General features: G+C 60.1%; 1 protein-coding gene across 1 annotated transcript in view; it reads left to right on the top strand.

Annotated features, from left to right (window-relative positions):
* The window catches only part of AJAP1 (adherens junctions associated protein 1), an 86326-nt gene that overhangs the window by 888 nt on the left and 59898 nt on the right, over positions 1–25540 (top strand). Inside the window, exons 3-5 of the mRNA XM_058304738.2 lie at positions 65–217; positions 13133–13350; positions 16105–16850. Of these exons, the coding sequence (XP_058160721.1) occupies positions 65–217; positions 13133–13350; positions 16105–16850 (1117 nt within the window). The remainder of the gene's footprint in view (positions 1–64; positions 218–13132; positions 13351–16104; positions 16851–25540) is intronic.

Below are 25540 nucleotides of genomic sequence, written 5' to 3'. Positions count from 1 at the left end.
GTGGTCTTTAGTGCCATGTTTTTGTCCATTTTGTGCATTTTGTGGGTGATTTCGCCGTTTACAGTGCCCCGAGTGTAGTGCCGAGGTGCTGTCCAGTGTTCCTAAGTGCAGGAAGGCCGCGGTGCACCTGGCAGAGAAGCGCCGTGTGGGGGAGAAGCGCCGCTCATGTCTGGGCTACAGAGCAGATGGCCCTCAGTTCAAGGCTCGTGGCTTGATGGTGCGTGGTAAATAAGGCGTCATTCAACGGAAACCCACCAAACGAGGTGACCTGTGGGGTGGTCGGAGGCTCACGGGGACCGGGCCCTTTGTCCCCTGGGAGCGGTGGCTTGGGACTGGCTGACTCGGTCCTTTCCCTGACATCCTAGAGCACAGCTGCTGTGTCTCAGACAGAAGCAGGATTCAGAGCTGAAGATGTTGAGTGGCTTAACCATTCATTCATTCCTTCATTCATTCAACAAATATCTGCCCTGGGAGCTGTCCTCACCAGACGTGAACTCCAGAGAGCATCCAGGCAGATAGTGAAGAGGGAAATTAGGGACTGTAAATGATGCGGTAAAATAACGCACTAACGGGGGCTGAGCCTGTGGGCCGCGCATGGGCCAGCAGGGGTGGGGCGGCGGGGGCCGGGCGGGTGAGGACGGGTGCCCGGGCGCGTGTGGGCTGCGCAGTGCTTCTGGCATATGCACGTCCCTGGGGCTGGCAGGAAGGGGGTGTGTGGGGCACACCAAGTCCCCCGTGGTTGGGGCATCTGGGGGAGGGGGCTTAGAGAGGGGGCTGGGGTCTGCAGGGGAGACAGAAGGATGCGGGGCAGGGCTAGGTGGTCTGCTGTGTGTGGGAATCACTCAGGGCTGAGCAGAGTGGCTTGAAGGGTGAGGGGAGGATGGTAAGGGCGTCCAGGGCGGGGGGGGGGGGTGGCTCGGGGAAGGGGGTGCAGAGGAGTGGATGGACTCGGGGGGAGCGCTTTCGGGCACTGGTTCTCGCCCAGGGGTGAATTTGGCCCCCCAGCAGCCCTTGGCAGTGGCTGGAGTCACAGGTGGTGGGATGACTGGGTGAGGCCTGGGGTGCTGCTCCCCACCCTGGGGTGCTCAGGACACCCGACCGCTGAGAATGACGGGCGACCTGGCAAGGGGGGGCAGGGCCGCTGGGCTGGGTCCGGGCTTTCGGCTTCGCTGCCCCCCTGGGTGAGGAGGGCTTTTCCGGGGCCGGGGACGCTGTCCGGTCAGCAGGGAGGCGAGGCCACGTGGCCCTGAGATGCGGAGGCTGGGGTGACCTTGAAGGCGGAGCTCTGGCGGTGTCGGGGGGCAGTCTGGGATGTGGGTGAGCGGCGGGGGACTGCCTTCAAGGGAGGCCTGGGGCCTGCGGGTGGAGGGACAGTGGCACCGGAGAGGTGTTGCCCTGACAACTGCCGCCCAGCGCGGCCTTCCTCCTGGAAGGCGAGCAGTCAACTCGGAGGGCCTTGCTCGCCTTCCCCTCCTCCCCGTGGACGTTGGCTTGCTCAGGGGTCCCCACGGGGAGACCTCCATGCCCCCCGCCCAAGGCCAGCCCTCCCGCCGAGCGCCTTTGCTGCGGGACGGCGTGGCCGGGCTCCTCGCCGCGATGCTGCCAGACACAAGGCGGGAGCCACGCGTCCTCGCACCCACTGCTGAGGTGCGCGGCCTGGCATGTGGGCATCCAGTGGAGGGGGGTCGGCCCCCGCAGCCCCCTGCCCGGTGCTTGTCCTCTTCAGGCCCCAGCTGCCCCAGCTGAGCAAGGAAAGGGCCAATTCCTGCCCTGCCTGCCCCTGGAAGTTTCCTTGGAGCCTAGGCTGGAGCTCAGGCCTGCAGCCATGCAGACGCTGCCTGGCAGAGCCACTCAGGCCAGAGCTGCCCGCCCCCCGGGGCCACCCGTGCCCGAGGGGAGGGGCCGAGGTGGACAGCTTCCCAGACAATCTTATGCCACCATCTCGGAAGCAGCCAGCAGGAGGTGAGGGACGGTCCCCCACACCAGGCTCGCTGGCAGCTTGGGAACTTGCACTTTCCCAGAAAAAGAGTATTTCTTCACCTCCAAGCCCCTGGTGCTGCCCAGAAACCCTGGAGCTTCCTGGAAATGCTACAAGTATCCCAGACATTCCAGCAAAAATTCCCAGAACCCCTGCGTCACTGGCCAGGACCAGATGAGATCACAGGGAGGGCTGAGGGCGCCCACACCCGCCTCGAGGGTGCCCTGTTAGCCGGGCTCTACGGGGTTCTGGGAGATTTCCCCGACCCTCAGCCTTTCTCCCCAAGCCAGTGGGTGGTCGAGTCAGCTCTATGCCAAGCGCAGTTTGCTGCTGGGCGCCAGACACGCCGCTTGCAGCCTCCGGCAAGACCACCGGTGCCCGGGAGGAGGTGACTCAGAGGATGGGACTTCCCAACTGACTGGGAGAAGATGGGCTTGGAGCATGTGTGCGTGCCAGGGTGGGCCGGGGCACCCGTGACCTTTACAAGGGGACTGTGGCCCAGGGGTGTGTCCCACGGGACAGGAGTGGCTGTGGGGTTTGGAAATTGCAGAAGGGCAATTTGTGGCTTCACGCCAGGACAGCTCCTCTAGCTCTGTGTTTGTCATAGGTAGTGAGGTCCCCATCACAGCATGTGTTCAAGCAGAGCCTGGTTGTCAAGAGTGGAGATTTCCGCCCCAGGCAGAATTTCCCCCGGGTTCGCCCTGACCCTGAGCAGCCGTGGCCGGGAAGGGTGCCCCTGCCACCGTCGGCCTGGTGCAGCCGGGCAGCCCCGCGGATGGGCTCCCGAGCCCCGAGGCCGGTGCCGGGTCGCGCGGCAGCACCCACTTGCTGGCGACCTCACATGGATGTACCTGAATCCCCAAAACGCCCGCCCCAGAGGCTGCGAAAGGAGAGCTGGGAGGGTCCCGACGGGACTGAGAGGGGCCCCGGTCCTGGGTGCAGACGGCGTCCCCCTGACCGCCGCTGGGGTCTCCATGTGAGCCCATCCTGCCCTCCTGGCCCTCGCCAGCAGGGGTGGGGGCTTTTCCACGGGTCGGCCCGGCTCTCCCCAGCGTGGATGGCTGGTGGCAGGCAGTGTGGCCACAGACAGGTACCACCTATTCCCGGCACCCAGGGGTAGCCTCCACCTCCTTGGGGCTTCAGTGGTGGGTCGCTTTCTTGGTCTCTGTGGACCCCAGACCACACTTGAGTTTTTTGCTAATAAGATGAGCCAGGGCAGGGCCTGGAGGGAGTAGGCAGGGCCAGGAGGGGTGGGCGGGGCCTTGGGAGGCGGGCAGGGACTGGAGGGGTGTGGCCTTGGGTAGGCGGGGCCTGGGGAGTGGGCGTGTCCTGTGGGAGTGGGTGAGGTCTGGGGAGTGGGTGGGGCCTGGAGGGAGTGGGCAGAGTGGCCAGACACAAAGCCCAACCCTGTGACTATGGGGTGGGGGCATCTGGAGCTGGATGCGCCCACCGCTCCCGTCCACCATGAGACCCCAGTAACAACTCTGGCTTGGGGGAGCTCCCCTCGTGGGTCCCACACGTGGGCTGTGGCCAAGGGAGACGCAGCCTGAGTCCATGGGGAGAGGGCACGGCAGCCACTACTAGAGACCCTCCAGTCACTTTTTAAAAAAAATTTATTCTCCCCCTTGTGGCTTGCTTGCTGTCTGCTCTGTGTCCATTCGCTGTGCATTCTCCTGTGTTTTGCTTGTTTCCCTTTGTTGCGTCGTCTTTCCACGCCAGCTCTCCGAGGCGTGCAGGCCGTCAGCTCTCCACGGCGTGTGGGCGAGCTTGCCTTCATAAGGAGGCCCTGGACATGAACCCAGGGCCCACCATATGGTAGACGGGAGCCCAATCGATTGAGCCACAGCCGCTTCCCCTCCAGCCACTCTTTGCTCTGATAAAACTGTCATCACAAGTGTAAAGCTTTCCTGAGTTGGGCGAGGTGGAGGGGGTGGTGGGGACCCCCGATCTGCAGCCAGTTGGTAAGAAGTGCGGGTGGCCCGGGCACCCCAGCTCGTGCCGGTGTCTGAGGGAGGGTGGTCCTGGGGGGCCGAGCCCGCCTGGTGGGTCGGGGTGGGGGGAGAAGCCTGTGGGGCGGAGAGCTCCCCGTGCCTCCGTGAGGCCGCAGAGCCTGACTCCTTTTCCTTTCCCCTCCTTCGGGGCAGACGGGCACCTCCTCTAGGGGGAGACGAGACGGAACCATGGCTCACGTGGCCCAAGTGGCACAGACGGCGCCATTGCGCTTTTGGCAATTCCAGCTTGTTGCCCACAGTCACCATTGTTCTTTTCCCCACCTTTGGATGTTGGGATATTGGATGGACTTTCAGGAGCTGAGGGAAGAGGACATGCCCTCCCGAGACCCCCTGCCTCCGCCCTTCCCCGCCCCCACCCTCTGCTAATTACCCCAGGCACCTGCGGGCTCCATTCTGCCGCTTCTTGCCCTCGGTGCCTGCAAAGCCCTCGCCTTGGCCTCATTTATACTCAAGTGTAAATGACTGAATACAGCGATGTGTTGGCAGCAGGGTGGTTGGAGGACTTTGGGGTCTCCATTTCAGGGCTGTGTCCACTTCACGGCTGCCTCAGCCCCAGCTTGCCTCCTTCCTCCCCCGCTAGCTGAGATCCTTGGTCACAGAAGGAACGTCAGGGTCATCTGCCTCCCCGCCCCCACCCTAACCATAAACTGCCAGAGCCTCCTGCCCCCAGCGGCCTGGGGGGCCCATCCTGTGCATGGAGTGTCCCCCGCCAAGTTTCTGGCATCTCCAGTTGCAACGTGGGTCGAGGTGGCTGGGAGCTGCACACCTAGCTCCTACCCTCAGCGGCTCCTGTGCTGGGAGCCCCGTGCGTAGGACCTCTCGCTGAGGCTGCCTCGGTTAAGGTGGGGCCAGCTCGGGGCCCTGATGCTCCTCCCGGAGCCCTTAGCAGCAGAGTGAAGTTCGGCCAGGAGAGAGGCCTCCACGGGAAGCGAGAAGCTGGAGGTCAGCTTCGGAAGTGAAGAGGGAGGCCAGGAGAGGCCCCTGCAGGCACTGCCACATGGCAGAGGAGCCCAGCATGGAGCGCCGGCCGCCAGCTGCGCCTTGACCATGCCTCGCCTTGGACTTTTCCCCAGCCTCGCCGCCCTGAGCTACCCAGTGCCCCGTGTCGACGCCAACCCACTGCGCGGCGCGTGCTTGAGCAGCCAAGGAGACTGTGCGTTCTTCTGGCCTGTTTGGTCTCCGTGAGGTGTGAGGACCCAGACTCTGTAGCCACACTGAGCCCCTCTCTGCAGTCACCCCCGGGAGGGAGCTCTTTGGCCTCAGCTTTTCCTGAGGGTGGTCCCTGGGGGTCTCTGGAGTCAGAGAAGAGCCGCTTGGGAGGGGCTGGTCTGCGGAGAGCAAACGGAGGGCCCCCAGGCTTAGCTCATGCCAGCGCCCCTCCCCGGGGCTTTGTCCGGCGGTCTCCATCCCCGGGCACGCAGCGTCTGCTCCGGCCAAGGCTCCCGGGACCACCGTCCAGAGCCTCCCTCGCTCCTAACCAGCACGGGCAGGGCCTTGCTAAGTGCTCTGCCGGCATCCAGCCCTGTCCCCTCGGCAGCCTACACAGGTGACAGCACGATGACCCCAGGCACCTGCCACACCTGCGGACTGGCCCCAGGCCACACCGCTCAGGAGCCACACACTGAACCCCCTGGCTGCCTGAAGCTGGCTGCCGGCGCTCCGTGCCGGGCTCCTCTGCCACGTGGCAGTGCCCGTGGTGGCCTCTCCTGGCCCAGGCTTGGGTCCTCAACCTCCGTATGCTCCCCCACCCCATGCCTCACCCTCCCCACATCATTCTCTTTCTGTGTCTGCCCATCCTAAAGACCAAGGAAGAGGGGCACGCCTTGGTTTCAAGGGATGGCGCTTCCTTCTCTATTCCCCTTCCCCGTCGTCGTCCAGCGTGCCCAGCATCTGTCCTGAGTGTTGTAAATACCAACGTGACCATCGCAACAAAACCAAAACAGGAATTTCCTGCAAGACTAGGACTTGGAAGCCGGCGCTCACCTGACGTTTATTCTCAGTTGGTGGTGTGGGAACAAGACTGCCCCTGACGCGCTCTGATGCCATCACTGGGAGCAGTGGCCGAGCTGCGCGGCATGTACCCCAGGAGGAAGGCGGATTTCCCATCGCAAGATCAGCCGTCAGCACCTGAGTCCTCGGAGGAAGGCGTCCTTCTCGAACCACGTTCTCCCTCCGGCCGAATGTGCGCCTCCTTAAACACCACCTCTCTTACTGTATTTGTAAGCGACTTCTTTCCAGAGAAAAGCGCAGCTACTATTTTTGTTTTCCTTTCTCTGGCAAAGCGAGCGTAGCATCAGCTCCTGTCCCAGGGTTCCGTGCAAACGGCGCGAGACCGTGTGCCTAAGCTACTTCACCCAGCGCCTGCTGGCGCCCAGCTCTCGCCTCGTCCGCGTGGGCTGGTGTAGGAGCGCCCCTCCCCGTCTTTTCTCTCCATGCACAGTTCTCATCAATTTGGTTTTCGTTGCAAAACGTGCACTCGTGCAGGGACTGAGCTAGAACTTTCAGGGGAGCATCTTCCTGGCCTGACTGTTGGCCAAAGCCACAGAATTGGAAAGGGCTGCGTCTCGAGGTGCCCGGGACTCGCCCACGTGTCTGGTACCCCTGTTCTGGCACCTTCTCTGCCGTTGAAGTGTCGCCTTCCCTTTCCTCCCCACCACTCCCATCCTAGATATCTGGTTAAAAATGGACACACAATGGTGTTAAGCCAGGTGGGAGCGAGGGAGGGGCGTCTCAGGAGTTGGTAAGCCCCCCTCTCCCCCACCCCACGTGATTCTCAGTTGAGAACGCTGCTGGGAATTTGGCAGACTCGACTCCGCGCTCCCCCCGGGCTTCCTGGTTCTGAGGTTACCAGCCCCTGGAATTCCACGTGGTCCGGCGCCTCTGAATTTCTTTGTCCAGAGGGAGGAGGAGAAGAGTGAGGTGGCTGGAATCTGCCTGGGACCCCCAACCCCGCCCCGTGGGGAGCACGGGCGAGGTGGCCCAGGGTCCCTGGCAAGGCTCAAGGGCCGTGGGATTACTGTGCAGGGAGAGACCCAGCCCTGGACATGCTGGTGGGGGGCAGCAGTCAGGAGACCCGGAAGTCAGGCTCCCCGCTCTGGGGACGGGACTGTTCCCTCCCACCGCGCGCCCCACCCACTGCTCGTCACCACTTCACTCCCCCAGATTGCTCGCGGGCACGTTGCCCAGGCAACGAGAATACCAGGGCTGTTGCTCTCCTTCAGTTCCCTCCAGGCCCCTGTGAAGGCTATCGAGCAGCTCCTCCCGTGCCCCCGGATTGCTGCGGGTGCCCGGGGAAAAGAGCTGGGTGCCCAGGCCTGCTCTGTCACCAGGACGGGAGGGAGATGATTACAGCCTGTCCTTGGGAGTGCTTAGCAAAGAGCTGAGTCGTGTGCACCCACATCTTCCCGTGACCCACCCTGTCGTGTACACCCCATGTTGCAGATGGGGAAACTGAGGCCCAGGGCGGTCCTACAGTGTCCAGGCAACACAGTGTGCATGTCGTGGTGCCAAGGTTTAGCAGCAGGCACTGGCCCTGAGCCTCTCGCATGACTACCACACGGGGTTGCTTCCGGAGCAGCCGGCAGTGTCTCTGGGGGGGGGTGTTGTGAATGACACCCAGGTGAGAACCCCTGCTGTTCATAAATGCACCGTGTAAACCACAGGCATCATGCAGTTGCTGGAGCCGTTACCGTCTGCAAAGGGTGTTGGGCAATTTACTGAGAGCTGCCCTGCTGTGGGTGGGGGGGGGCAGCCCCAGCCTAGGCGCGTGGCCCCCATCAGGCCCACCCCCAGAGCTAAGGCATGAAGCGCTTGCAGGGATTTGAGCCACGGTGGCTGCTTTTGTGTTTCTGTTCTAGATTTTCTAAGGTTCCCCTGGCCGCGGGTCTGGAGACCTTGGGTTCCCTGAGCCCTAGACTGGGTACACCCAGCTCCGAGGCTGACCCGCTGTGGCCTGAGCTGGCCGCTCGGCTCCTGGGCCTCCGCCTCACCGTTATCCAGTTAATGAGGATTTAGAGCAAGCTCGGTGTTTCATAAAGTGTGGCCTGAAGAGCTTGACCACAAGAGAACCCATAAAGGAAATGGGTTTTGTGGGGAGAAACGGGTCTGCAGTCGAGAGGCCGGATGGATTTTGCTTGTTGTTTCCCACACTGGGCTGCAGTCCAGAGGCCTGATGGAATTTGCTTGTTGTTTCCCACACTGGGCTGCAGTCCAGAGGCCTGATGCACTTTGCTTGTTGTTTCCCACACTGGGCTGCAGTCCAGAGGCCAGGTAGACTTTGCTTGTTGTTTCCCACACCAGGCTGCTGTCCAGAGGCCAGTGAATTTTGCTTGTTGTTTCCCACACTTGCCTGACCGTGAGGCCTTTTGTCAGTGCTCTTCACCCCTCATGGTGTCCCAAGCACTACTGGCTTGAAGAACTTACTCTGGACCAAAGGCCGCTGTGTCCCTTCCAGCCTGGACCATCAGAGGCTCCTGATGAGGGGTGAGTGCAGTGGGGCAGTTAGGTGGACCACGGCTGAACGTGCTCACTTTCTGGAGGCAGTGGCCTCAGCAAAGGCCCACGCCTAGGACATGCCTCCTCCACACAGATGCCAGCCCCTGAGCTGTCCCTGAGTGGGCCGGGGCAGCTAAACTGGCAGGAAGAGTCTTCCTGGTGCTGCTCCGCCCTGCCCGGGACCGCCCCCAGCTTGGGGACACCTCCCACTGCTGGGAAGAAGTGGCCTGAGCCTTGACTGCTTTTGTGGGGAGGGGCTGCCAAGAAGGGCCTGATATTCTAGGGTGACCCAAATGCTGGAGACTCTGAGACAGCAGTGTGGAAAGCCTTACTTATCATTCTGGAGCTTTCTATACGATGCAGATGAATCATTCATACTCAGCGCCTTCTGTAGTCAAATTCCACGTTCATACAGCAGGGTCACTGAAGACGAAACCTTCTAGGCAACCCCGCACTCCTTTCCTGAAAGGGAGGGGTGTTTTTAATCGTATTAAATCATGAGGTAGAGCAAGGAGCATTGCTGGCAGGCCATGACATGACATCCGGCTGGGGATGCCATTAAAGTGAATCACGACCTAATTTTTTTCATTAGGAAAATGGAACCGGTGACTGCTTTCCAGGGGAAAAGAAAGTGGGTGTCCCCTCCTGAGCCAGGGCTGAGGGATGGGGAGTAGGAGACAGCTGTGTTCCCTGAGCAGGGCACTGGGTCTCTGCCCCTGAAATCTACACGAGGCCACTGGCACTGTCTTGATGGTTTTCCGAGGGGGACACGGGGGCTCGAGGCGGCCTCCTGAGCTCGTTCTCGCCTGAGGGGCTGGGAAGGGGAAGTCACAGAAGGGCACTGGCTTTGGAGGGTGGTATCCCGTGGTGCCAGGAGACTGGGAACAGCACGTAGTCCAAGGAAAACTTGGGGACAAGTGGCCCATTTCCACCCCTGCAGCAAGGTCTCATTTCCACCTAAAATCAAATTCCTCTTCCTGATAGAGACTCCTCTTATCAGGAGGACGGTTGGGGTCAAGGGTCGAGCTCCCCTGCAGCTGCCTGGCCCAGCCTGTGGTCCCTGGTCCCTCGTCTTTCAAAGACCAGAATAAGCTGGTGTGTTCTCCGAGGAGGTAGATCCCCGTGCACCCTGAGAACACACTCCAGGACCCTCCCCCCAGCCCCCCAGCTAGGAGGATTCGCTCTGCGAGGCAGGAAAGGCTTTGCCGCCTCCTCTCCGTGCCTGGAGGCTCAGGCTTCTGCCCACAGACCCCACCCCCACCCCCGCTCCCCAAAGCCTGGAAGCCCCTTGCAAACTGACCGCAGGTTTGAAGGCGAGGGAAGCTACTGCCCCGTTAGAAACCCGTGACCCGTCCGGCAGGCCTAAGGTGGCTGCTGTCAGGCAGGGGGTTTTTTGGTTTTTCTTTTTTTTTTCAAGATAAATAGATCACACAAAACGTTAGTTTAAAAACCATAAGATGTTCCCATATATCCCTTCCGGTCCTCCCACATCAACCTCCCCTTTCATCAGTGAGGCACATTCACTGCATTTGGTGAATACACGTGGAGCACTGCCACAGTGCATGGACCATAGTCTACACTGTAGTTCACACTCTCCCCCAGTCCATCCAGCAGATTATGGCAGGATACACAGTGTCCTGCATCTGTTCTTGCACTATCATTCAGGACAACTCCAAGTCCCAAAAATGCCCCATATCACACCTCTTCCTCCCTCTCCCTGCCCTCAGCAACTCCCGTGGCCACTGTCTCCATGTCAATGATACGTTTTTTTCCATTGCTAGAGTCACAACAATTCTATAGCAGATTATCAGCAAGTCCACTCTAATCCATATTTTATTCCTCCATCCTGTGGACCCTGGCATGGCAATGTCCACTCCATCTCTAAATTGAGAGGGGGTTTAAATCCCACATGACTGTTGGATGGGATTCTCCTGCTTGCAGTTGTAGGCACTCTTGGTTCCCTGGTGTGGTGGTTGACCATTCTCACCTCCCCATCAGCTGGGTAAGTCCAATGAACTGGACAGTAGGTGTCGCAACTCTGCTGAGGCTCAGGGCCCAGCTGGCCCATGGACAGTCCAGAGATTCAAGTCTCCTGAGCATACACCAACCCTAGCACCAACCACAGGTTCAGAAAAAGTGACAGAAGAGGCATGTACAGAGAAGTCACATCTGAGTCCAACTCCATCACATTCAGGAGCACAAATTTCCAAGTAGGGCCCCCTGGCAAGGCAATGAAAAATAAGGGAGGTGCTGGATTGGTTTTCTAGGGCCACCATCACTAACCATCACAAACTGGTGGCTTTGAACAACAGCCATTGATTTTCTCACAGTTCTAGAGCTCAGAAGTCCAAAATCAAGCCATTGGCCTGCCTCTACGGGCTTGGTGGTGCACCCTTCTTCGCCGCCTCTGCTTCCGGAGGTTGCAGAAGCTTCTTTGCTTGCAGGCACCACCCTCCAGTCTCTGCTTCCATCTTCCCTTGGTCTTTTCCTCTCGTGTCTCCGTGCAGGGTTCCCACTGCTTCTGAGGACAGCAGTCCTACAGTGTGGCCACCACCTGCAAAAGCCCTGTTTCCAAAAAGGCCACACTCAGAGGACGTGAACATTTTTGAGGACCACTATTCAACGCAGAGGAGGCCCTCCCCGGAGTGCGCCGTGCTTCATGACCTGCTTCCAAAGATCTGGGGATGGAAAGGGTGGGGGCATCTTGACCCAGAGCAGCCTGGCCAGCACGACCCCAGCCCGATGGTCAAGGTTGACATCCACCGTGATGAGTCACGTGATCTGACAAGGAGGACATTTTCCCTCTGGGGTCTTTTTCCCCCAGACCCTCAACCCCAGGGACAAACATCAGGCCCATCCCAGAGGGGGGACCTTCTACCAACCCCCTGGCCCCAAACGGGCAACCCGAGAAACTGGCACAGCCCTGAGCACCCTCCGACGTGACAAGAGGAGGCAGGTGGGATCCCAACAGAAAGAGGGTCCCAGGGAAATGCCAGTGGAGTCTGAAGACGGCGTGGCGCTCACTTAAGCCGGGTGCTGGTGCACGCGGCGCTGTGACAGATATGCCCCGAGTGGGACACACAAGAACGTGGGGGCACAAAGGCCCTGGACTCGCTCTGTGTACTCTGTGTTTTCTGTAAATCGCAATCTATGTTAAAATTATTTATTGAAACAAACAGGCCAGGACAAGCTGGGAGGACGTTAGGAAGCATCTGGATCTGAGGTCATGCCGGGGGGTGGGGGGGCCAGCAGGGGCTTCCCAGGGTCCCTGGGCAGCAAGAGAGTGGACCTGCCCCTCCAGTGAGGAGGCACAAGGCAAGGAAGATGGACTCAAAACCCACTCTCTCTAGCGCATGTGCATCTCTCTGTGTTCCCCCTGCTTCTTCCGCGTCATTGCTAGCTGCTTCTGTCCGTTATTTACCCTAGAACCATGGGGTCTCCTTGGAAGGGGAGAAGGATGCCCTGGACCCCAGCTCCAAATGTCCCACGTACTGATGGGCACACAGAGGCTCGCCCATCAGAGAAACAAGCTCTGGCTCATCTCTCCATTGTTATGGATTGTTCCCACCGTGCCTCGGTCATGAGCTGGGGACGGTGTCCAAGAGAACTATTACGGGGAGCTCCTCAGGGCCCCCATCCTGATGCGCACCCTGGGACTCCTGCCGTAGCCCTTGTGCAAGCTGGGGGGCCTGTCCCCCTCGGGCACTTCTGAGGTCCTCCCCCAACTTCTGAGTTTGCAGGACGGTCCCTGCACCCCACGAGCTGGCGCTCACGTGGAATCTTCTGCACCACGCCTGGTTTTCTTCTCCCCAAGTGATCCGGCACGTGGATGCCAGCCGCGGGAAGGAGGCAAATCCCACAAAATCCCCACTCAGGGAAAGCTGCAACCTTAAGTAGAAGAGACGTCTTGTCTCCCTTAATTGACAGTGATGTTTTTTTTCTGTGAAGAAAATATACAGAAGGTAATGAATTGAATCTCAAGTCGCTGAATCTTATTAAACTGATCTCGGTAAAGATTTCAATGGGAATGTCAAAGAGAGAGAAGCGAGATAGCTGCGACCTGGAAAAGAAAGTGAGGCGGAAGAATATTCCCAATTTGGGAGCAGGTAGTTGGGGGGGAGCAAAGGAATTTATTCTTCTTTGGGAAGTAGGAGCTGGGCCCTTCCTTCGCTGGTGTGGGAGGGGGTTCCAGCAAGGAAGGCGGCTCTCTCCCGGTGAGCCCCAACGAGGGCTGCGGCACCGGAGAGCTGGCGCTTGCCCGGTCATCACGGCGTACCTGCAGCTCCACCAGCGTCCGCCCGAGCCTCTGTCTCACCCACCACCCACGGCTTTGGCCACGACCTCATACACCGCGAAACCTGCCCCCCAGCCGTCCTTGCGTGTCTCTACTCAGCGGCATGTTCTCTTTTACATTTATTGAGATATAATTTTGTTTGTGTTGAGACACACCACGACTTCCACCCTTTTAAAGTGTACAGTTCAGTGGGTTTTAGCCTGGCTACAAGATTGCACACCCATCCCCGCCATCTAATTTCAGAACATTTCCATCTCCTGGAGAGAAGTCCGTGTCCCTCTTCCCCCGGCCCCGGCTGCCAGAAATCTGCTCTCTGGCCCTGTCGACCTGCCCGTTGAGCACATTTGTGGACAGCTCTATGGCGCGGCCTGCTCCGAGTCTCACGTAAACGGAGCCCTCCGTGTGCCGCCTCCTTCCCTCACGGCCGCGTTGTCGCGTTTCCGCCACGCTGTTGCCGACTCTCTATGGCTGATACTGCGCCGTGGCCTGCTGGCCGGCTTCGTGGGCGTCCACTTGTCATGGTGGACATTTGTGCTGCTGGGAGGGCGGTTCGTGGACAGGTGCCCAGGAGGGTGAGTGTTTCCAGTGCTTTGGGGCGTGTGCTCAGGAGACTCACCGGGTCACGGGAGACTCGGTTTACCCTTTGGAGGAATAGCCAGCCTCTCTCCCATGTGGCCGCATGATTGCAACCCCCCCACGACCTTGGCCGCCCTTGAAACTGCCCGTCTTTCTGATCCCAGCCCTCCTGGGGGCGAGCCGTGGAGGGCGAGTCCTTCGCAGGCCCTGGGGGAAAAGCTGCCCCCACGGGTCCTCTTGGGCCCAGAGGGCTGGGGCGGCTCTCCCAGGGCCCCTGAGTTTTGGGGTGCGAGGGGTGCTGGTGGCTGCCAGGCCCTGCCGCAGGGCGGAGTCAGGGAGAAGACGGGCTGGGGTCCTGGCTGGGCAGCGCGACTTTTGGGGAGCAGGGCTGAGCCCCCCTCAGTCGGAAACGCAGCCCCGCTCCTGCCGGGGCCTCTACAGGTGTCCCAGCATCCAGGGGGCTCCGATGGCACCCCCGGCCGGCGCCGCAGAGGGTCTGTGGGCCCCACAGGCTGTGGCCCCCCGACATCCACGGGGTGGCTGCGCCAGCCTGGCCCATTGTCCCCTGTCCTCTGCGAACAGCCGTCCCTTGACAGAGAGGAACCCGGCCTGGAAAAGGGAGAACAAACCAACTGCCCCCGCCTGCCATCCTTGGCTTCTCTGCACAACAGCTGGGTGACGCCTGGATGAGGGGTTTCCATGGTAACCAACTGCAGCTCACGATTGGTGAAAAATCACAGAAACACCCTGCATGTGAAGTTACGCCGCAGCCGGCGGCCTGGGCCGGGGTACCACGAGTTTTGTTTCCGGGGGCGCCGTTTCTGAGCGCCCGGGGCGGTGGGCCCGCGGGGTGCTCTCCTCCGCACCGCCCGATCCTGCCCAGTGGTGCCCGATGGTGCCCGCTGAGCTGTGGCCCTGCCCTGGCAGGAGCAGCGTCTCCTTCCCCAGAAGCCAGAGCCCACCCAGATGTGCAGGGCGTGGGGCCTCTGGGCCCCCGAGGGGGCTCTAAGCGCACGTCTGAGCCTTCCCAGGAGCCCCCGGCATGGGTGCTGCCCCTTATGCAAGGTGGGGGCGCCTCACGTGGAGCTCACGCTGCAGAGCCAGGGCCGGCGCCCTGGAGTGGGTCCTGCGGGGACCACGGTGGCATGGCAAGGGGAGGGGCCCTCAGCGCCGTAGTGGACACCTGCCGGTCCAAACCGGGGCGGGGGTTGTCCCTGGGGACTCGTCCTTTTCAGCCGTTCGTGCTCGTTAAGACCTCCTGATGCCCGCGGGGACCGGCGCATTCTGGGGCTCAGCCAGGCCCAGCCACACCTGGTCAGGGGGTGCACGTGCGGGGCCAGGAGGGCAGTGGACACACGCACAGCCTCACCCGCACGAGCACACTGGCACACAGACACACTGCCCCAGGCACACAGACACTGACGCAGAAACACGGAAACGCACGCTGACTCACGCAGCCTCGCTCACAACACACACACACGCAGACACGCTCGCGCACACACAGACACGCATTCACACCTTCTCGCCCCGCACACACGCTCTCACACACGCACATAGCGATTTATTCATTTCTAAATCTGGTGAAGCCTCATGAACAGCCACATCCAGTCATGTTGTTCCCGCAGGGGACCTCAGAGTGGTTCACCTGGGTCCCAGGGTGCCCCGCCCACCTGCACCCACCCGGCCCACCTGAAGGCCCCGCCTACTGCTGTCACTGGAGTTGCTGGGTCCCTTTTAACTTTCACCCGGGAAGTTGGACAGGTGTTCCTTTGAATGACACGTGGAATCAGCCCTCGTCACCTGCACCAGGGAAGGCAAAGGCGTGGCCTGAGCGTCCCCCCCACCTGCCGGGCTCTGGGTTCCAATGACCCCCGGCCCTGGCCCGTCTGAACCTCACTGCTGACTAACAGAGGCCCTGGACACTGCGCTCACCGGGCTCCGGCTCTGTCCCGCCACCCGGCTGGGCTGGGTTGAGCGGTTTTGTCCTTTCTCAGGTCTCCTGGGGCTGAGGGGCTGAAGGGCATCGGGGCTGCAGGTGAATGGGGGGGACCTCAGGACGGGTGACATGTGAACAGGGTGGCGCTGGGGCGGAGTGGGCCACCGTCTTTCGGCTTTCCCAGAGCAGGCCTCAGCCGAGTGCCACCCGAGGAGACCCCACTAAGAGGCGGCCCTGAGCCAGGACTTTCCCGCAGCACGCCCGCTGGTCGGTGCATGTGCAGCCCAGACACGCGGGGCGAGGGACGCCGGCCAAGTGTGCAGAATGCTCATCAGATGGGAAGTGTGCGGCGAGGCCGTGACGCGCCCGGCCACCGTCCCTCCCGCGCCGCGGCAGAGCCGCCGGAGCCGGGAGCTTCGTTCTGCGGGGAGGACAGCCGGCCAGGGGCGCAGGGGTTCCCGGCTGTGACACACTGGCCAGCGTCCTCGTGGGCTGGGATTACTATGGGTTAGAGGACAGGGCTGCGTTAGGGTCACACCTGGGGGGTGGAGGGACGTGCTTTTCCCTCCAGGGACGGACTGTTCAGGCATCCCCTGCCCCTCGCAGGCGCCGGGGAAGACGAGCCGCAGCCCCGGGTCTCCCTTGTCGGGTGCTTGGCCGCCCTCCCGAGGCGCTGGCCGAAAGCCCGCACTGGGCTGGGCCTCTGAGGTCAAGGACGGAGGGCCTGCTTCTCGGCCACGGCAGGTCCCCGGGGCTGTGCAGGCAAGGCCACCCGAGCCCGCCCCGCTGACGGCTCTTCTCTCTCTCTGCGCAGTTCGATGTCCATCCGCTGGCCGGGCTGCGTCGTCGGAAGCCGTGTTTGGATTCTTGTAGCCATGTTTCAGCTCGCCATGGATCTCCCCGCCTGCGAGTCCCTGATCGCCGGCCCCGAGCTCCGGCTCCTGCAGCGGCCGCCGCACCGCTCCCCGCACCCGTGGGGACTCCAGAGTGGACAGCCAGCGCGTAGCCCGGCGCCCCCGTGGAGCCCCCGCGCGCCCCACGGGGAGGGGGTGCCCGGGCAGGCACCGCCCCCACGGGCCCAGGGGGCGCACAGACCCAGGGACCAGGCGGGGCCCCCCCGGCCCCCGGCCCCCGCCTCCTCGCCCCTGGCCCCGGCGCCCACGGACCAGCAGGGCCCGCTGCGGAGGGGGCGGCGGCAGCTGCAGGGACGCCGCCTCCACGCCTTTGACTTCCGGGGCAGCCGGCCCACCACCGAGACGGAATTCATCGCCTGGGGGCCCACGGGGGAGGAGGAGGGCCTGGAGGCCCACACGTTCCCGGGGCTCTACGGCCCCACCACGGTCTCCGTCTTACAAACGCGGAAGACGACGCAGGCCGCGGCCAGCAGCACCGCCACCCGCGCCACCACAGCCCCTGTGGCCCCGCAGACTAAGGGCTCCACAGAGCCGCTGGGCCCCAGGACCAGGCTCCCCGCTGGGGCTAGCACGGCCCAGCCCTCCGCCAGGCCCAGCGGCAGCGAGAAAGACATCAAGCCTCCGAGGATCCCAGGGGAGGCCTCAGGTACCGCCAGCTCTTCCCTGGCTCGGGCGGGTGGTGGGCCGACGCCCTGGGGGGGTGGCTCCGGCAGGGGCTCCTCTGTGCCACTGCGGTGCTCCGTGGCCGGCCCAGAAACCGAGGCAAGAGCCAGGAGCGGGGGTGGAGGATCTCGGAGGGCAGGGGGCGGGCACTTGCGAGCTTGCACGCCCACGCACACCAGCAGGTGCCCAGGGGAGGAGAGGGGCTGGGTTGCCCTGGACTGCGGGAGCGAGAACACGGTGCTTCCTGGCACATCGGCCTCGCTGTCAACATCGTGTCCACCATGCTCCGGTCAGGGACTGGGGGGACCTGGAGCTGGGCCGGGGAAGGAGATGCAGGCCCGTCTCGTGGTAGGGTGAACGAGACCGTGCGGATTCTTCCAGTATTTTCAAGGGTGTGGGATGCACAGAGGTGACTGTCAGATCGACCTTGGCCCTGCATTAGGAATGGCCCTAAGTAGCAGGAGAGGCCCAGGCCAGCTAACGGGAAGAACTTCCCAGGGTGCTGACGGAAGCCGTGGAAGCAGTGGCTCGGGCGGGGAGTGGCTTCTCCGTGGGGTGTTTGGAACCCTGAACTCAGGGCCAGCGGCTTTGTTCTTCCACAGCTCTAACTCTAGCTGCATGTGGCCAATTATGGCTCCTTGCTGTCGTCTTCTTTTCCCTTTTTGCTACTGGACCTCGCTTTCCAATTGCTTCAAAACGAGTCGCCTCTGAAAATGGCCCAGGCCCCGGCGTGGCCCCGAACCAGTAGCGCGGGAAAGCCGTCAGTCCCCCTCGGGCCGGGCAAGCTCCGAGCCCCGGGCCCTACCGTTCCGCCTGAGCCCAGCTGCCCTGGCCTCGACGTCAGAGTGACCCCTGCACCCAATGTCTTAGACGGTCACAGGTCAGTCGGGCACGCAAGGTCCAGGCCGACAGCAGGACTTGCTAACTGCGTTACGTAGCGTGCACAGTCCAGGCATCGGCACAGAGGCGGGCGGATGTGCAGCCTCTAACCTCCCGCTCCCCTGCACCCTCGAGGCGCTGGGCTGCACCCACGTCGTTTTGGGAATCAAGGGGAAAGCAGGCTGTTGTCCCTGGAGACTGAGTCGCAGCGTCCCGTTTCCCTGGCCCTTGAAGGGCGCCCTCTGCCTCCCGGCCATGGATGCCGTCTCACCCATGGGCGGGCAGTGGTCAGCAGGTGGACGGGTGAGCCTGGGGTGGGTGGCGTTGGTCCTTCAGCTCAGGACCTGCTTCCCTTGCCTTCACCTCCAAGGGAAGCTGCGGCTTTGCCCCCGAGTCCCTCTTTAGGAGCACCAGCCTGGAGAAGCAGAGCCTGAGCTCCATCCAGACGCCGAGGAGCCGGGTGGGGGGGCTGGCCGCCGGGAGCTCAGGGGCGTCGCGGGCGTGGGCTCGGGGGCTCCGCGCAGTTTGTCTCCCACGTCGCCTCCTGGACACCACGGCCACGTGGGGCCTGCCGTCCATCTTCTCCGCTCAAGCACCTCCGAGCAGCCTACACAGCATTTGCTCTTACCTCAGTAAGCGCACAAGCCATCATCGTAATAGAACTGAGGTTTTGCACTCATTTCCTGTCATTTCCTCTGCATACGTCACCTACTATAGAGACATGGATGAGGAAACAAGTTCCCATTTATTCCAAATTACATTTGTTATTACCCAAGTTAAACCACCGGGGCAGCATTATAAGGCTTAGCAAATTAATTCACAGTACATTGGATGTTGCTAATCCAACTCGACAGATGCTTATCTTGGAAAAGATTTATGGTTGTTCATAATGTAATCTGGTGCGAGATTAATTTGTTTAGCAAAACAGATTTAAAAGGGGGAAAATAGGCACGTTTGCTTCTGATGCAGAGAGATGCTAATTCCGGAAAGTGGTGCCATCCTGCAGAGAAGGGAGAAGACAGGGCCCAGCTCGGCTTCCGGGCCACAGCAAGGGAAGAGAGGAAATGCTGAGTTGGCTCCCCAGCCAGCAGGTCTAGCAAAGCCCAGCAGTTACCGCAGAAGCCAGTAAGACCCAAGCCCAGGGCAGTTAGAGCCCAAGTTGGGAGTCGTTCAAGTTAGACGTCGGGGAGAACAGGCTGATGAGGGGCAAGGGAGCTATTTGCTTGGCCTGCTGAGAACAAATCCACACAATTGCCTTATCTGCGACTCTCAGGAGGGGGCCTGTGGGGGAGGGCGGGAGAACTCAAAAGCGGAGGCCTGCCTCGACGGAAGGGGTGGGGGAGGCAGGGCCCCGAGAACCACCTTGCCTCGCCAGTCGTTGGGGTGCATATGGGCCTCCTGCTGTTCGTGGGCAGTGAACGCCGCCACTCACTCTCTTCTCAGCCAGCACGTAGGGTAGCAAAGGTGGTCTTGGGATCCCAGAGCTGCGGTCTGGGGGGCATGTATGCTGCAGTTTGGTATGAACTTGGACTCTGCTGCCTCAAGGTGTGTGACTCTGGGGAAGTCCTCTTCTCCCTTGACCTCGTTTTCTTTGCTAGCAAATGCCTCTCCTGAGTGGTTGCTGTGAGGATTCGATGAGTCACCACGGAGTGCAAAGGCGCCTGTGATTCCCTCATTGATGTCAGATATTTTATACCCAGCCAGAGTGGCTTGGAGGGAAGAGTTGCTGTGTCAAAGGCAGAACAGGCCATCAGGGATGTGGGGATCTTTTCGTCTCACCCAGCTTGACCCACTCACCATTGGGGCACATGACAGTCTGGAATTAGGGTTGTAGGAGGTGATGTGAATTCATTGTCAGGACTGCTGTCCAAAAGGGACCTTGGGATCAGATTTTAGGATTTGCTACTTTTTTTCTTGCTTTTCCAGAGAAATGTTTAGAAGGGGTACATTACGTTGTCCTGTGTGTTCATAGTACAGGCCCTGCTAGGCGTGGGAAGGGTAGGTTGCTGGTAATTTGGGGGTTTTGAAGTCCATCATTTGGGGATTAAGACTTCCAATCCGGGGAATGCCTGTTGGAATCATCAAAGAGCCCCTCCCACAAAAATCATCCCGCAGGAGAAATTACTGGGAAGTCTCTTCTCATCCCAATCTAGTCGATGATGGTGTTGATAGTGATGATGATAAGATGATGGTGATGATGTGGATGGGGATTAGGTGGTGATAATAATGGTGATGGTGATGGTGATATGAAGATGGTGATGGTGATGATGGCAAAGATGATGGTGATGGTGATGAAGGAGATGGTGACAATGGTGATGACGGTGATGATTATGGTGATGGCAATGATGATGACAATGATGGGATGATGGTGATTAGTTGATGATAAAGATGATGATGATGGCGATGATGACAAAGATGATGATGTTGACAGTGATGTTGGTGATGATGAAGATGATGACAATGATGAACAGTGATGATGACAAGATGATGGTGGTGATGATGACAGTAGTGGTGGTGGTGATGATGGTGATGGTGGTGATAATGATGATGGTGATGACAGTGACTGTGTTGAGGGTGATGATGAGGATGGTGATTGTTATTGCAAAGATTCACTGACACTGACTTAGTTGGTTCATTGTGAGGACGTCCGATGAGGTCATTTGATGAGATCCTGAGGCCTCATTCCTGACCTTGGCATTCTGTGCAGAGGCATAGATGGTGCTTGCCAGGAGCCAGCTGGGATGGAAAATCACCTGGTGCAGGTTCACCAAGGCCTTGCTCCCAGCCTCGCATGGGTGCTGGCAGAGGGTGAATGTCAGAGGAGTCAAGCTCGCTCGAGTCCCAGAGAGGAGGGTGTCCCACGGCGCCGCACCTTCTTCCTCGGACAGTCCCTTGCTGGTCATGTTCTCAATCTGGAATCACAGAGTTTCCTGGGAGAAAAACAGAAAGCAGTGTCCTGGGCTCTTAAACCTTGCAAGGGAGCTGGTGGGGAATGGAAGTCAAGTGGTTTCAGGTTACAGAGCATGCCTACTGCAGGGGCGCCTGGGGCATGGGCACTGGGCATTAGGAAGAGCTCAAGCCATCCTGCCTCTTCCTTTTCATGTCTCTCACAATGCCCCCCCTCCCAAGAAGGGGTAATGAAGCCCTTCAATCCCCTTTGTCATTCAAGGTTTGGTCTCCTTCGGATCAATCACGTATCAGTGACACTCAGCAGCTCAAGGATGCGATGGCTCAGATGCCACTTGGGTCCTGCCTAGTAATTTTTACATTGGAATCCGCTCATGCATTTCCGAGGATGATTTCCAAGTTGCTTTGTCCTTGTTGCCGGGAGGCCTTCAGTGTCCTTTAGGCGTGCCCCTTGGTGAGCACGGGGACAGGCTGGCATCGGCCTGTCTACGCCGTGTTGGTCAGCTGACCCGAGCAGGGGAGCAGGCCAGCCCACCTCAGGAACAAATCTCATTAGGATGAAATATTTTCTAAACACCAGAATCAGAGCGGCAGGAAATTAGAAGCAGATGTAACTGGGAGACATGCTCCTTCCCTTCTGTAGAAAGCCGCAGTGACAGTTTAAATGCTGAGCCCCTTTTAATTATGTTGTTGGGTGTTTGCTACCAGGGAACTGAATCTGTCCTTAATATAAAGATATTTGAGGCAAATGACTCACAGACTTCAAAAGTTTCGAGTGGCTTAATTGGGATAAAAGCATCAAAGAACAAATGAGCGTTGGACGCTCTCTGAGACATCCTAAACTTCGTAGCTGGTGAGGCTACATCCTAAACTTTGTAGCTGGTGAGGCTGGCCTTGTGGGTTTTAATTGGGACTTTCCAAATGGAACCAGCATGGCGATTCCTGTGAGCCGACAGATCCCTGGCCTGGCACGGTTCGTCTTGCGTCCGATACCTCTGAGACCCTTCGCTTTTGCTGAGCAATGTTGTGCTCACACCAAAGGGACAAATGGGTCCCAACTCATTAAAACCAGCTTCTGTCCTCCTGGAGACAACGCTCTCCCAGGCTCCCTTTGATTTCCCTTTCACACGCTCCTTGCTCCAATTTATTGCATTTTGTGCTTCTTACGCATCTTTGTTCCCCCAGGGCCTCGTTCTCCCTCTAAGAGCACATCAGGGATGGGGAAGCTGCTTTACTTCCTGTCGGGCCGTGGCAAGTGCCAGACGCACTTTCTACCTGGGACCTGCTGAGCTCAACTCTTGTGGGCTCCTTTGCCGGGCCCAGGGGAGCCACCTCTGCTTGTCATCCAGTTGCCGCGGAAAGAGGCTTAACTGGCATACCCCTGTATCCTGAAATAGCTGTCCTTTGAAGGTGGAACTCCAGGCTGTTCAGGCAGGGCTGGGGAGGTGAGAGCATCAGGGCCTTTTAAGCGTGCAATTATGCAAAACCCGTCTCTGTAGAGTTTGTCTCTCCTTACATTGGGCAACTTCTCTAAATACTGAGTTGATACCAGATCCGCTTGATCCATGATGGATCTAATTCATGGTTTTCACATACTCACGGTGGAGTGATTCAAAGCCTTGCGATTAAATATTAGACATAAAGCCATTTTTAGGATTTGTATTTGACTATATGAAGAGGATCGGCTTGAGAATTTCTGATTTCTTGAACCAATTGCTCAATGAACCCTCAGCTGTACGTTTCGTTTCTATTAAAAGCCACACACAGGTGTGGGGGAGGGGCCAGGAGGTGGGAAAACACGACCTTTGCCCTCTTTTCAAGGAGCTTGGAAAGCCATTTGGGGAAGTGAGACAAGCAAGGACAGGCACAGGTGAGAAATGACAGCTAAGGACGCAGAGCAACTGCCGCAAAGCATAGCCACGGCAGCGCTCCGGCCATCATCTTGCCTATAGGGATGCAAAAGAAGGTGGGCGGCGGGAAGGGCTGGGGGGGGCGGCGGACACCAGGTCCCAAGGGACAGGGAGGCCGTGCACGGGCAGAGGCGGCTGCGGGGGAAGCAGCGAGCAGGTGGGAGGGCGAGACGCGCACAAGCCCGGGGTCCTGGGTGCCAGAGGGAGCCGGGCCAGGCCAAGCCCTGGGCGTGACCTCGAGGCCCTCACCCGAGAAGGCGCAAGCTGGGCGACAAAACCCTCTGCCGTCCCTCTGCAGCTCTGAGCTGCCCCAGGCTGCCAGAGCCCAGTTCTTCCAACAACAGCTGCAAAATGACCTTGTAAGGCACCCCTCTTCCTTGGGTCACCAGTCGAGCGAGGGTGCTGGACGGGTATGCCCCCGACCTCGTGCCTCCCCCTCCGTGTGAATGAGCCGTCCCTCGTGGGGTGCGTGGAGGCGGGCTCTGGGATGGAGCCGGGCAGGCGGCCGAGGACCCGGGCGTCAGCGCTAAGCAGCGTGAGCCTGCAGGCCGCCATGTGGGCTGGGAAGTCCCCTACGCCCCTGAGTGTCCCGTGGGTGCCTCCCTCACCCTTTCAGCAGGTGGGCTCCAGCCCTGAGCTCCCCTGGCGTCCATGCCCCAGTTCCAGAGACGAAGCCGAAAGCACGCTCCGCTGCGTGATGGACGTGCCATATGGTCGAAAACGCCGACGAGGCATCGGGCGTCTGCTTCGATGGGGCTCGGTGACTCTTACAAACCTCTGTCTTGTCGTCGGCTGCCAGAGTGTGATGCTCAGCAGTAACACAGGAGGAAAGCTCCGCTTTCCAGAAGTTTCCCTCGGCAGCGCGAACATCAAATTTGTCAGGGGAGCAGGTGCGCACTCGCCCGGGGAGGATCTCCACGCAGAGATGAGGCGTGATGGACGTTGGGGGCGAAGCGGGGACAGCTGGTGCAGTGGGGCGGGCGCCCGCCTTGGCTGACACTTGAATCCGGGTCTCCACAACGCGTGTCCTTGGTTGCACCTCGTCCGCTCACAGAGCCTCCGCTCCTGTGCCAGCAAAATGGGGAAGTAATTTCTGCTTCCCAAGTCATTCTGAGACTTGACCGTGTTAGCCAGTGTGGACAGCCCCTGGCTCAGCATGGGCCTGCCTTAGTGTCCCCAGGGCCACCGTGACAAAAGGCAGCGAGTTGGGGGGCTCAAAACAGTGAACATTTGTTCTCCCACAGCTCTGGAGATGAGAGGTCTGCAGTTGAGATGTCAGCCAGGCTGGGCCCCCCAGGGTTTGGGGGGCTCCTTCCCAGCCTTTCCCAGCTCCGGTGGCCCAGGCGCTCCTTGGCCACCTCGCGCCAGCCTCCGCTTCTCTCTGCACACGGTCGTCTCCCTGTGCGAGAGTCTCCTCTTCTGTTTCCTGTGGGGTCTCTTCCATTGGTTCAGGGCCCACCTGACCATCCGTGGGGGCTCATCTCAAGAGCCATCACTTAATCAGGTCCACAAAGACCCTTCCCCTGAACAGGCCACATCCACAGGTTCGGGGGGTGCCAAGGGATTTCTTCCTGCAGACACTGGGGGAGTCACAGTGACCCCTCAACTCCCCCAATCCTGCACCACCTGAGACAAAGGCGGGCTGGGGAGGGCAGCGGCGCCACCTGCACCACCGCCTTGGAGGCCGGAGCGGCCCGGAGCCTCCTCCGTCTAAACTGCAGGGGGCTTCAGGCTTCCAAAACTACTGGGGGTGAAAACATCCTGTCAGGGGAGCGGATGTTGCTCAATTGGTTGAGCGCCTGCTTCCCACACAGGAGGTCCTGGGGTCGAATCCTGGTGCCTCCTAAAAAACAAACCAACAAGCAAAACAAGTGAAAAAAACAACTCGGGAGCCGATGGGGCTCAGTGGTTGAGCTCTGGCTTCCCACCTACAAGGTCCCAGGTTCAATCCCTGGCCCCGTCCTCTGTCCTCTCACTGGCCTCGTCCCCTGTGGACCCACAATCCATTCCCTCAGTCATTCGTCAGAAGTGTCCCCCGAGGCCCTGTGCTCTGGAAAGTGCTTTCCAGGTGAGGGCAGGCAGTGGCAAAGGTCCAGGTGAGAGCAGGTGGTGGGCAGAGCCCAGGTGAAAGCAGGCATTGGTCAAGGTCTAGGTGAGAGCAGGCATTGGTCAAGGTCTAGGTGAGAGCAGGTGGTGGCCAAGGTCTAGGTGAGAACAGGTGGTGGGCAGAGCCCAGGTGAGAGCAGGTGGTGGGCAGAGCCCAGGTGAGAGCAGGTGGTGGGCAGAGCCCAGGTGAGAGCAGGTGGTGGGCAGAGCCCAGGTGAGAGCAGGTGGTCTGGACTTGTGTGAAGATGTGGACGTACAGTTGGACTTGAGCCTTGTCTGGAGGAAGAGTTGATGGATCTTACTGAGGAATTGGATGTGGGGGTTGCAGGGAAGGGAACAGTCTAGAAAGCCTCCCAAGGTTTTAGTCTGAGCCACTCGTGACTTTACCTAAAGGCTGCCTTGGGCTGGGGGAGCAGCAGGTATGGAAGGAAGGTCAGCAGTCCACTGTGGTGAGTTTCTGTGGCCTTGAGCCATCAAGGGCGATGGTGTCTTGGATTTATAGGTTTGCAGCTTGGGCAGCGCTGAGGCAAGGAGCGTGGACTCGGGGCCATCAGCTGTGTGGACAGTGCCAGCCGAGGTCTCGTCTGGGGAGTGTGGAAGCCTGGGAGGAGGGCTGAGGGCAGGGCCAGGGGCTCCCATGCTGGGGTGTGGGGGGAGAAGGCGGGGGGGAGCCAGGCGAGGAGGAGGGGAAGCCTGGAGCAGGCTGTGACCCCGTGTCAGTGCTGGGCACAGGACAAAGAGCAGAGTCGGTGGTGGGCCGTGGGCAGCTTGCTGAGGCCACGTCCTGCAGGGGTGAGCAAGCCAGGAGCCGAGCCGGCGAGCGGCGGTGGGGCCAAGGGTCCGAGTGGACCTGCTGTGGTCAGCAGGGCCA

The sequence above is a fragment of the Dasypus novemcinctus genome, chromosome 9 (genome assembly GCF_030445035.2).
Source record: "Dasypus novemcinctus isolate mDasNov1 chromosome 9, mDasNov1.1.hap2, whole genome shotgun sequence".
NCBI classification, from domain to species: Eukaryota; Metazoa; Chordata; class Mammalia; order Cingulata; family Dasypodidae; genus Dasypus; species Dasypus novemcinctus.
The sequence above is the reverse complement of the archived record's forward strand: the minus strand, read 5'-3'. Positions and strand labels throughout refer to the sequence as shown.